Here is a 12,072-nt window from a genome sequence, read left to right on the forward strand (position 1 = left end):
ACCACGTAGAGACATTGGACTATGTTGATTCTAGTAAGTTATTGATAATCTTGGGAAGAATACAATTCCAGAACAGTTAACGTTCTTGCAGAAACTTCTTAGCCTTAGACCAAAAAGCAGTTGTTCAAACAAAAGGGAAAACCCTTAATCTCCCACCTAATTCACACCAAAACAATAATTTAAAACAAAAAAAAACCCAAAAGAATACCACATGGTTAAGATCAGAAAAGGTCTGCTTTCCAATTGAATCCTTCATTTCATTTAATCTTAATGCTAAACACATAACTCAAGAACTGGAGTATATGAAGAAGAGTGTAGAATAAGAATCGGAGGAAGGCACTGGAATAAGCTGTGGTATGCAGATGGCACAGTTTTGCTTGCAGAAAGCAAAAAGGACTTACTGATGAAGGCAAAGACTACTTAAAGAAAATTAGGATGAGCACAGTTAGACCACTAAGCTACGTGATGATAAATGGAGAAAAGATGGAAATGGCAGGGATTTCATTTTACTTAGATCCACAATCAGTGACCATGGAAGCAGCAGTCAAGAATCCAAAGGGAATTAGGAACCTGGTTATGCATTGGGCTGCCATCCGAAAGGTCCACAGTTTGAAACGACTAGGTGCTCCCTAGGAGGAAGATGGGGCTTTCTGTTCCTTGAAACAAGGGTGGTCTACCCTGTCCTATAAGGTCACTGTGCATCAACAGTGACACCCTGGCAATGAGGTTATTTTGTTTAGTTTTTGCAATGAGGTTTTTTATGGCTCCAGTCAAATTTGCTGTAAAAGACTTCTTTTAATTGTTAAAAGGCAAAGATGCCACTTAGAACTGAGATGCATGTGTTCGGCTGGCTTGACTAGGGAAACAAATCCAGTGACACTCATGTAAGGGTAAAAAAGAGCTGTATATCAAGTAGTAGTTATATATCGAGAAAACATCCCAGTCCAACTCATGTCAATAAGTTCGATACTAGCCCATAGGTCCCTCGTCAGACTCATGCAGCCATATGCAATGATGCAGAATGCAGGAATATCACAGGCTGGTAGATGCAAAGTCTTGTGAATCCAGTGGCGGTGGACACATCTCCAGGGGTCTGGCAGCAAGGAGGGTCAGCCAGCAGGAAGGTGAAGGAAGACAGAGGGGGTAGTTTCCAGGGCCCGACTTATGAGATGGTGACAAGGAGTCACCATCAGGGTGTGACCTGATTGACAGACTAAATTCTACCCCCACGGCTTTATAGCTCTTCAAGTTGACATGGAATTGTGTAACTACCACTCACTATGTGCCTGGCTCAAACCTGGGTCTTTCCAGACACCTCTGACGCATGTGAAGGCTGAAGGAAGACCACAGAAGAATCGATGCCTTGGAGTTGGCATGTTAGTAACGAGTATTAAATATACCATTGACTGCTAGAAGAATGAACAGACCTGTCTGGAAGATGTACGTGTAGAATGTTCCTTAGAGACAAGAACGGCAAGACTTTGTCTCGTGTACTGTGGCCATTTTTATGGAGGGGCCGTCCCTGCAGAAGTCCTAGGGGGTCAGCAAATATGAAGTCCCTCGATGAGATGGAAGGACACAGGGCTGCAGCAACGGCCTCAGCCAGAGGGAGGATGCTTCAGGACCTGGCAGGGTTTTGTTGTGTTGTACACTCGTCAGGAGGGGTCAGAGCCAACTTGAGAGAGCCCAACACCAAAGGAACCTGGTTTCCGAACTGCTTAGTTTGCAAGAACAGTGTCCCTGAATCTGCCCTCAGCACTGTAACTGCTCTCTGCTAGCCTTAAGTTGCTAATCACTGGATGGGAATGTGCTGTGATAATATTATAAGAAAGTCATGAATAGAACCATTGTGATTATATACATCTGGCTTATTGTGGAATGTTACTAGTATACTGTTTACTCAGGTCACTCTGACTTCCTCAAATGAGGTAGGGTGGAAGATAACAGGTGTTCTCGTCATTTCTCTTCCAGTGTTCTAAACTGTGTAGCAACTACATTGGTTGGCTGTTTGACTCTCTGTAATTAGTTTTAACGTCGCTGCATTTATTTCTCGTGGGCAGGAAGGAACTGACTGCTGATGCCCGGGAGCTGAAAGGGGAGCTGTACTGCTTGCCATGCCACGACAAGATGGGGGTGCCCATCTGTGGCGCTTGTCGGCGGCCCATCGAAGGGCGAGTAGTGAATGCCATGGGCAAGCAGTGGCATGTGGAGGTGAGTTGTCAATGGGGTTGGGGTTGTTGTCGTCAATAACTGCCATCAAGTCAATTCCAGTGTATGACGTTCCCATATGACAAGTAAGGGGAGCCCCACAAGGTTTTCAAGACTAACTTTTCTGGAAGTGCATTGCTAGGCCTGCCTTCTAGGGTACCAGTGGTAAGTTTGAACTGTCAGCTTTTAGGGTACAACTTGGTTTCTTCAACAGTTTCACCCACCCGGGATATACAAGCAAGCTTCAGAAAGATCATGGAAAACTAGAATGAAAAGATAATAGAATCTTTCCATCTCCTTTCATGGTTCAGGTGTGTTAATAAGATTAGGATATTCTAAAGGTTAAATGTCAACATTTTAAAGGAATCAGTTTTGTAAAAAAATTAAATAGACTTTATCTAGGTTTTATGATCTCTTAAGAATGGTGCCTGATGTGTACTTATATTGCTTAGTCGCAGTTAAGGTAGAGAGCATTATGGTCCATTTCCTGTTACAGTCCTTCCATCCTATTCTGTTTGTTTGAATACGTTTTGCTTCAAAGCAGCTAATCAGAGATTCTGAGACGCCTGAATCAAGACTGTTTGCCAAAGTATTAGAGGGGTCACCTGGGCCAAATGAAATGACTGCCTCTACTTTGATGTATCCTTTTAAGAATATTTCAATTTTAGAGTTTTTACTTCATTGGATAAATAAAATGTGGCAGTTCAGAATTGACCTCTCGCAATTTCCTTCCAGCATTTTGTCTGTGCCAAGTGTGAAAAGCCATTTCTTGGACATCGTCATTATGAGAGGAAGGGGCTGGCGTATTGTGAAACTCACTATAACCAGGTACTGATTGCACCCTTCGGATCCTAGATGAGCTTTGTGGGTTTGAGTTTCCAAATATTTTAACTTAAAAGAAAATCTCTTAGGAAATGTGCCTCGGTCTTTCAGAATTTGTTTCTAAGTTTTTATTTTGGAATAATTTCTCACTCAAAGAAAAGTTGCAAAATAAAATTCTTTAATTCTAATTTTACTTAGCTAGTAGATCTGCCTCCTTTGTATGCATCTACTTGCTCTCTGTAAAAGGCATACGTGCATATGTTTCATACTTGCTGGTTTGTCCTCCCAGTTAGTCACTTCTCCAGTGTAATGCATGCACCATGGCCTTGCACCCCTAGGTACTTCAGTGTGCCTCTCCTAAGAATGTGGGTGTCTGTGTGCTTTTATAACCTAGTGCAGTTGTCGTCAGTGCTGACACAGTTCTGTAGTCTCTTGGTACTCTGATTTTGTCACCTGTCCTAGTACTGTCCTTAGAGCATTTTTTATTTTTCCTGCGCTGTTACTGAATCAATTTATACTTATGCCCCTTTCCAGAGCCTTTGATATGTTTTAAAGAATATCGATTCCTTATTTTTCATAAATGTTCTCATTTGGGGGGTTGCCCTGATTAGATTGAGACTATGCGTTTTCCATGCTGCAGTGTTGTGTAGGTGATGGTGTGTTCTCAGCTTGCCATATCTGGAGACACACACTTGCCTGTCTGTCCTTCATCGCAGGCAAGATGTTATCTGATTACCCCTGTATCATGACTATTTCCTTCTGTCCCTTGCAACTAATAAGCAATATGTGGGCAGTCATTTTAAGACTCAGCCAATCATCCTGTTCCTTATCAACCCCTCCCCCTGATTTAGCTACTAATAAATCTTGCTGGATCTATTTGCGGAGTATTTTTGTGGTTCTTGAATTACCTCTGCTCTTAGTTGACCTTTGGCATTCTCTATGTGTGTACCTTATTGTTAATTTTTTAACATCGTGAACTCTCAAGTACTTATGTTTTTCAACAGCTTATAGTTCACCAACACTATTTTAGCTCCCCAAATATTCTCAAGATAGATTTGATTTTAAATTGATGAAAGAAAAAAAATTGATGAAAGATAAAGTATTTCACTGTGAGAATGAAAAACTTTTCAATGAGCTTGACTAATTTTACTATTTTACCATTAGTCATGATAAATTCTGGTTTGAATAGCCAGCTGTATGTTTTCAAGTGAGCAAAAGAACTGAAATTATATGAAATGTTTGATGTTCTACAGTTCACATGTTTTCATTTCAGCTCTTTGGTGATGTCTGCTTCCACTGTAACCGTGTCATTGAAGGCGATGGTAAGTATCTCTGGGTTCTATAGGACATCATTTCAATTCCAAACAATCTGGTAATGGGAAACTGGGGAAAGTCGATGATTGATGTTTTTTATTTTTTTATCTTATTATCTTTAAATTTTCCACTGGTTATAATTCACATAAGATACATCCCATATTTCAGTCTTAAGATTAAATATGCCAAAGAAAAAGAAAAGGTAACTGAAAATGAGTTACTTCTTTTTCTTTGGCATATTTTCCAACTAATATAAAGTAGTGAGATGATCATATCTTAAGAGTTGAATTTGTTCCTGATTTCTGGTAGGTACTACGTTCAGCTCTAGTTGAGCATTTCCTTTTCATTTGTTTTGTTTTCAAGTTTCATCTAAGACTATGACCCAGAAGGCAGGACCACGTATGATGCCGCATTTCTTTCACATAATTACCAAGGGCTCCCAGGCATGGGGTATGACAGGAACCAGGCTGTGGCGCTGAGCTCCATTGGGTGGTTAGCAGCCAAGTGCATATCCCCTGTGGCACCAAGGCTCCTGAGAATCCCAGTTGGGATTACTACCACCAAAGCCCCAGACGGTTTGCTGTATGGAGTCTCCTGCCACCCACGACCCCAGGGTTCTTATGCTAGGAAGTGACTTAACTGTTCCCACAGGCTGTGTCCTGGCAGATCCTGAGACCGGTTTCTATTGCGAGTTCCTGGAATTACATATATATCTTGGAATTTAAAATAGGGCAGTGCTTATTAGGAACCGTTTGAGCTGCTGTGAAAGTTAGGAAGAGTAACTTTAGCCGTGTAGGTACTAAAACCTGGCAACTATGTAGACATTTCTAGTGCTTATCGTCCATGTCCTGTGATAATTAGGCAGGGCTGATTTGCTAGAACAGAGAGGAAGCAGCTGTGTTCGCAAATAGTTCACAAACACAAATCTCCTGGAAACTTCCTGGCACCATTTTAAGCATTCCTGTTTTCAGCAAGCTTTATAGTTCTCAGCAGATAGCACCGAACTCAGGAAATACTTTGCTGAAGCATTCCCTCTATGCAGTTGCAGAGGAACCAGTCCAGGAAGGCAGTGGTTTTCCGTGCCGCTAAAAAGAAAACAGCCCCCACATGCGACAGTTTTATTGGCACTTCATCCACATACCGTACAATTCAATAGTTCAATAATATTAAGAATGGTTGTACAATTTTAGACCATTTTCTTCTTCTTGGTACTCATTGTTATTCATGTAGGTTTTTAATTTTCAATTTGGGGAAAAATATACACAACAAAGCATTCTCCAATTCAATAGCTTCTGCATGCGTATTTCAGTGTCATTGATTTACCCTTCATGGTGTACAACCATGGTGTGTGTGTGTATGTGTGTGTGTGTGTGTGTGTGTGTGTGTACAACCATTATTGAGAACCCTTTCCAAATAGTTCCTTCACCATTAAAATAAACTCAATGGCCCCTAAGCAAAACCTCTTCCTCCATCAGCCATGGTAACTATAGGTCAAGTTTACTTTCTTTTTGTTTTTAAGTACTTTTCTTGATAGGATATTCACGTATCATACATTTCCATAGTTAAAACGTTTTGTAAGAGTTGTCTATACATCATCACGATCAGTTCTAATGCTCCTCCTCCCAGGAAGGTAATTTCTTATGGTCAGCTGTGGGAGAAAGACCCTGAGAAGCAAATAAGTTCATGTCTGGGTTTTTAGCATTTTGTTCATGTCTCTTTGTTGGCCAAGTGGCAATAGAAACATTGCGGAAAGTGCTGTGGTAGGCAAGCACTGTGCCAGGAAAGCTAATCCACGTAACATAATACATGCTAAACGTACACTCGCCTCCCCCAGAGCATTGAGAAGACACACCCTTTGATGAAAAGACATGGCATATACCATTTATAGTCCTCCCTCCAAAAGAAAAGGAAAATTGAACTCTGAGTAAAGGTTGAAAAAGATAATAATAAACAAATAACAAAATTGAAAGGAGAAGCTAATGATAACTTTCCTTAAGTAGGTGCTTACACTCGGGAGACAGACATTAAGTGTCCTGTATCTATGCCTTTTTTTAATTACTAAAAAAGAACATCATTCGTAAAATTGATGGAATCAGTAAATATCACTTAATTGATAGCACAGAGCTTTTCAGTTCTGTGATCTGTTTTCTAGAAAACCGTGTGAAAATGTCTTCCCGGTGTCGTGGAAGCGGCTTTCGCATTGCGGTAGGGTTGCGCACTTTAAGGCTCCCAGCGCTTCTCGCACCAGGGCGTTCCGTCTGATCAGATCCTTCCTTCTCTCCCCAGTGGTCTCTGCGCTGAATAAAGCCTGGTGCGTGAATTGTTTTGCCTGTTCTACGTGCAACACTAAGTTAACACTCAAGTAAGTTCTGCCGTTTGGTTTCGCATGACTCCTAGGCCTGGAAACTAGGGGTTTGCTTTGTTGTTAATCCGCATAGGATTCCTTATTTCACCTTTCTGTTCAGACCTTCTGAAAGTAAAGGTAACTCCTTTAATCACTCCCTCTTCTTTCCTCTATTTCTCTATCCTACTCAAAGGGATAAGTTTGTTGAAATTGATCTAAAACCAGTCTGCAAACACTGTTATGAGAAAATGCCAGAAGAATTTAAGAGGCGGCTTGCCAAGCGGGAGAGAGAAGCAAAGGATAAAGACAAGCAGAAAAAGAAAAAGCCAGTCTGTTTGTAAACTTTTCTATCCCTTCTATCATCATTTTCACTACTTTCTTCTTTGGTTAGTCCTTCGAATGTTTGTGTTCTCTTTCTGTCTCCTGTTTGTTTCTGAGTTTTTTTGCATGTATTTGTAGCTGCCAGAGATTGAAATACAAGTCCTTCTCATCTACAGAGGTGGTCTTTTCGCATAATGATGAAAACTGCATAAGTGAATAAGTTCCACTCTTCAATCAGATTCTGCATCAAGTATTTTCCTTAAGCTATCGAATCTCCCTTTTGTTCTTTTCAGTCACAACACAGTATAGACATCCTTTTGTTAATTTTTTTTAAATCAGAGGAAGGCACTCTGATCTCTTAGCAAATGGTGGAAAATTGTTTAAAGTTATAAATGAAAAGAAGAAGAAAATTGCAGTCCCAGTAAAAATTGAACAAGATAATGATAACGTTCCTTAAGTGGGAGCTTACACTAGTGGGAGACATACATTACGTGTTGATTTTAGTATTTCCATTTGATAACTGGAGCTTTAAACATGCTCTTCTTTGTATAAAATCATTTCATTGATAAATACCAAGTATCGTATTAAATCCTCTTTAATAATAAATACATCCTCTTTAGTGTGATATCTACACTCGTTGATGTGTGTGATTTTGTAAAATGCTTGTGTGGTACTACAGTTCAAGAATTCATTCTCTGATATCTTCAAACTCTCTTTTAATTTAATGTGTTATTGAGAATATACACAGCAAAATAGAAGCCAGTCTAAGAGTTCCTGTGTGTAGAATTCAGTGACTTTGGTTTCACTCTTCGAGGTTCGCAACCGTCCTCGTTCTCCTTCTCAGAGTGGTTGCTCACCCAGTGACACGGAACCACTGACCCCTGCGGGTCGTGCCCAGTCTTTCAAGTTGCGGCTGTCAGTATGAGCTGATGGAGTTCTTTAAAAGGGCATAGTACTCCCCAAAAAAAGGGCATCATACTTGTGGCAGACAAGGTTTTACTAGGTAAGTTTGGTTTGTGAAAGACGTCAGGAGATATTTTGATTTCCCAGTGTAAAGATCATCCCAGGGCACTAATTTGAGGGATTCATTCAGCCTTCATGGTTCCAGAAAATCTGGAATGCAGGAGCATTTTAAATTCCGTCCTGTTTCTCACTTTTTTATGAGGACTCTTCTAAGGAAACTTTGATCAAAGTGATCAGTAATGGTGGCTGGTCACAATCCAGTTCTTCACGTCTCACTTTGTAAAGGAAGTATTTCAATCTTGGAGATTTTGTTGAATTACTAGTGTGATTTTTTTTTTCCCCCTCATGGTTACCATTGTGTTCTGCTTACCTTTTTTTTTTTAGTTGTTAACTGTTTCTGTGTTTCCTATTAGTAAGAGCTAAAATTTAAATATAAAATTAAAACTGAACAGATTCTCAGAAAGCAGCGGTGATTTTTTTTAAAATGACAGTTTTGGTAGCTTTCGTGAGAACTCTTTTACTCAGTAGTGTTATTAAACCACACACCTCCATGAAGCACTTGAAATTACTACCAGTATTCTTCCCCAACCAAGCCCACTGCCTTCCGGTCAGTTTCATTCAATGCAGCCCTGCAGCACAGAGTAGAACCATTGCACAGAGTTCCTGAGACTGTCGGTCTTGACAGGAGCAAGACAACCTCATCTTTTTTAGGTCTCTCCTGGAAAGAATTTCCATTTCCTTAAAAGTATTTTCATATAAGTATGCCCTTAAGAATTAACTTTGTTTTTAGCGTTGTTCTATTAAGATTATTTTGAGGTTTACAGTCTTCAAATTTAATATACTTTAAAATAGTCTAAACTTACATAAGTAGACTTCATACCATTTTTGTCCAAGATGAGGCTATCCCATTAGTCTTTTTCAACAAATGTTTACTAAACACAATTTCACAGAAAATTAACAGTTTATGAAGCTGTGTAAACTAAATTCAGAACTTTAGAGCCAAAATTCTAAAAGTATAGCAAATCCAACTTAGGTAACCTGGAAGCCATCTGTAAAGTTGTTTTCTACAATACTGTTGTACAAATAAATTGTTAATGTATATTGCTGTGTATTTTTGTTTTTACAAAGAAGAGTTAGGTAATTTGGTTAGAATCGTGTTCTTTAGGAGCGATTAAAAAACTTTCTCATATCTATCAACTTTTTATATCAAACCACCAAAGTAACTCCTTACGATTTAATATAAATCATTTGATGGAGATAGAGGCAAATCATCTTATACTAGCAGAGATGAAACCTCAAAGCTACCTAATTTAAGTTATTACCTAAGGTCACTTTGTCCCCAATGGAGAGAATTATTTACATCACAAAATGATGACTCTTCCCTTTAAATAAGTATATTGTTTCAGGTATTGTAATGGTCGTTAAAATATGATTTACTGTACTTACCTAAATTTTACTACTTAGTTCAGTAAAATTGCTTCGTGTGTTTATATGTCTACATTGAATACATTGCCACTAATTTTTAATATCTATCTTTCCCCTTAGGAATAAATTTGTGGAGTTTGACATGAAGCCAGTCTGTAAGAAGTGCTATGAGAAATTCCCACTGGAGCTGAAGAAAAGACTTAAGAAGCTAGCTGAGGCCTTAGGGAGGAAGTAGTTACTTCTGTTTTCCTCTGCTCCTTCTGTGCAACGATAAGAAGTCACCAACGTGACGACTTAGCTGTGTTAAAGCTGTATCTCATACAGTTCAGACTGAAGAGGACTTAAATGATTTTCTTCTTTCTTTTCTTTTTTCTTATTCAAAAAGATAAAGGTCAGATATATTTAAACATAACCAATCAAAATTTGCCTTAATTATTATCAATTTAGGAACTTATACTACACACTATAATTAACAGAATATATCATAATTAAATTTCAATTAACATCCAAAAAATTAAATATAACTTGGTAAAATGTAAGTAAGGAGTCAGCTTTTACATGATTCAGATAAAAACAATATAAACATTTAAAATTTTCAGTTAAAAGAAAATTACTCCCAACTGCTATTGGGAGAAGGTATGGAAAACAAAAATAGCACACTAAGAAAAATAAGTCCTACCCAAATTTAGCATTTTTACCAAATTCATAGCTGTAAAATGAACATGCAAATTACAAAAACAGGAAACAAACCTTTTCAGAACTACTTGATATTGTTACATTTTTGTTACATGCAATAATTATTACCCTTCATTTTATATTTTGCTCTTCCTGTGAACTTCCTTTTTATAAATACATAACAATAGTTATAGCTAATTAATAGTATGCCTTTTAAATTTTTGTGCAAAAATTTTATACCTAGTATTTGAAAATATAGTATACTTTACAATGTTGGACAAATGAAGTATTTTTTAATGTATTGCAGCAAATATGCATCTAAGTTCAATGTTAAAATGTAGACTTACAATAGGACATGAGATTCAATTTTATGTAGTTTAGAATGCATCACTTTTAAATGTATGTATAAGTATCAGTCATTGCCTTTGTACCCATGCGAACATCTATGCTTTATACGTAATCAGATTTGCCTTGCCTTAGAAAAATAGATATTTTAATCAGGAATTCTAGCTGTTTGGTACACTATCAACCAAAAACAAGTGCACTGATTGAAAACTGTAAACTCAGATTTAACTATAATCACAATATTGATTGTATTTAAGCAGTTTCGCTTTGTAGAAATGCAGTGAAATGAGTACCTGTCATCTTATTGGAGAGCATGAGGTCGATACACAACTGTTTCAGGTTTTCTATTTCAGATCTCTTAATTGTGGATTTTATTTAGTATACATGTGAAGAAGCCTCAAAAAGTTTATTAAACTTTTGTTGTTGCTTTATTTCCATTTTGCCATACACTTTTTGAAGTCCCTTTACAAGTGCTACAGTGACACTTTAATTGGGAAACGAATGCTGAAAGTTTTCATGTTAGGTCAAAAATAGCTGTTCATTGATGCTACTTTATTTTAGAAGGTATTATGAAATTTCAGGATTGTTTGCCCTGGATGACCTTGTTAGGCAGTGCAGGCTTTACGAACACTTAAAAAATAGTGTTACTGCTGCTGTTACCATTTTCAAAGGAAATGACCAAGACGGACATCTGAAAGGAAATTTGCTCTGGTTTTTAAAAAGTGGCTGCAATATTGTTCTGCCAGAAGAAATCTCAGGATGCTACCACTCTGCCATTAAAATGTGTGTCTGCATGCATTTTTTTAAAAATTGTGCATGCACTTTACAGAGTAGATTCCATTTCTGTTTTAAAAAGATTTTTTCAGTGTTGTTTTAGAATCCAAAGACCAGAAATGATTGAAAATAATATGTATTTTAAGACTTTATATGCTCAGTTTAAAGCAGTGTTTGCATTTAACCGTGAGAATCAAGTTTCTTCATTGTGCCTTTGTCAGCTCATATGTGACCAGCAATGAAAGCATTGGAAATATTTATTAAGTATTGTACTGTGGATATAGGCAAATAGGATAGGATAGGTTTTCGATGCTGAATTCACCCCTACACTAGAAATACAAAGCCGGAAAGCAAGCCTTCGGCTATGCTTAAATTCTTAATCACTTTGATAGTGCATGGACGGAACCCAATTGCTTTACTTATATAGCTCACCTAGTCAGGCATCTGTAGATAGAGGTCCCACGATTGTCTCTACTCAGTCTTCTGTTAAAATGTGAATTACTATTTCATAGAAGTTTGACTTCTTGGGTCCTTAATACTTTAGAGTAGTTTTTTAGGTACAATACTTTCATCCAGGATAAAGACATCAGTAGGGCCCTTATGCATGGGAAAGAATGTAGAAGTTAGCAAGTTATTAAAGGAATAAAAGCAAATTTGCTCTATTTCCTGACAATAGAGCGCCCCTTGGTTGCTGGAAAACTCTAGCCAGTAAGCATTTCTTTATTGGAAGTCCTGTCAGCCCATTTGCACTCATTCATTTGTTTTAAACCTGATATCTAAGTGCTCATCCTCTTAGCGAGTCAATCTGATCCACTGGGGGAAGTCTGGGTACAGTTAAAACATTCTTTGGGTCATGCACAAAGCCTTACTAACAATGCACC

At 38.1% G+C, this 12,072-nt stretch overlaps 1 protein-coding gene across 4 annotated transcripts in view; it reads left to right on the forward strand.

Moving 5' to 3' along the window:
- LIMS1 (LIM zinc finger domain containing 1) overlaps positions 1-11,775 on the forward strand; it is a 168,476-nt gene extending 156,701 nt beyond the window's left edge. For all 4 annotated transcript variants that reach the window (XM_075563359.1, XM_075563360.1, XM_075563358.1 and 1 more), the window contains exons 6-10: positions 2,061-2,211; positions 2,944-3,036; positions 4,304-4,352; positions 6,631-6,706; positions 9,518-11,775. In XM_075563359.1, the coding sequence (XP_075419474.1) occupies positions 2,061-2,211; positions 2,944-3,036; positions 4,304-4,352; positions 6,631-6,706; positions 9,518-9,632 (484 nt within the window). In that variant the 3' untranslated portion in view covers positions 9,633-11,775. The remainder of the gene's footprint in view (positions 1-2,060; positions 2,212-2,943; positions 3,037-4,303; positions 4,353-6,630; positions 6,707-9,517) is intronic.
- Positions 11,776-12,072: the final 297 nt, after the last annotated feature.

This window comes from Tenrec ecaudatus, chromosome 11 (genome assembly GCF_050624435.1).
Source record: "Tenrec ecaudatus isolate mTenEca1 chromosome 11, mTenEca1.hap1, whole genome shotgun sequence".
Taxonomy (NCBI): Eukaryota; Metazoa; Chordata; class Mammalia; order Afrosoricida; family Tenrecidae; genus Tenrec; species Tenrec ecaudatus.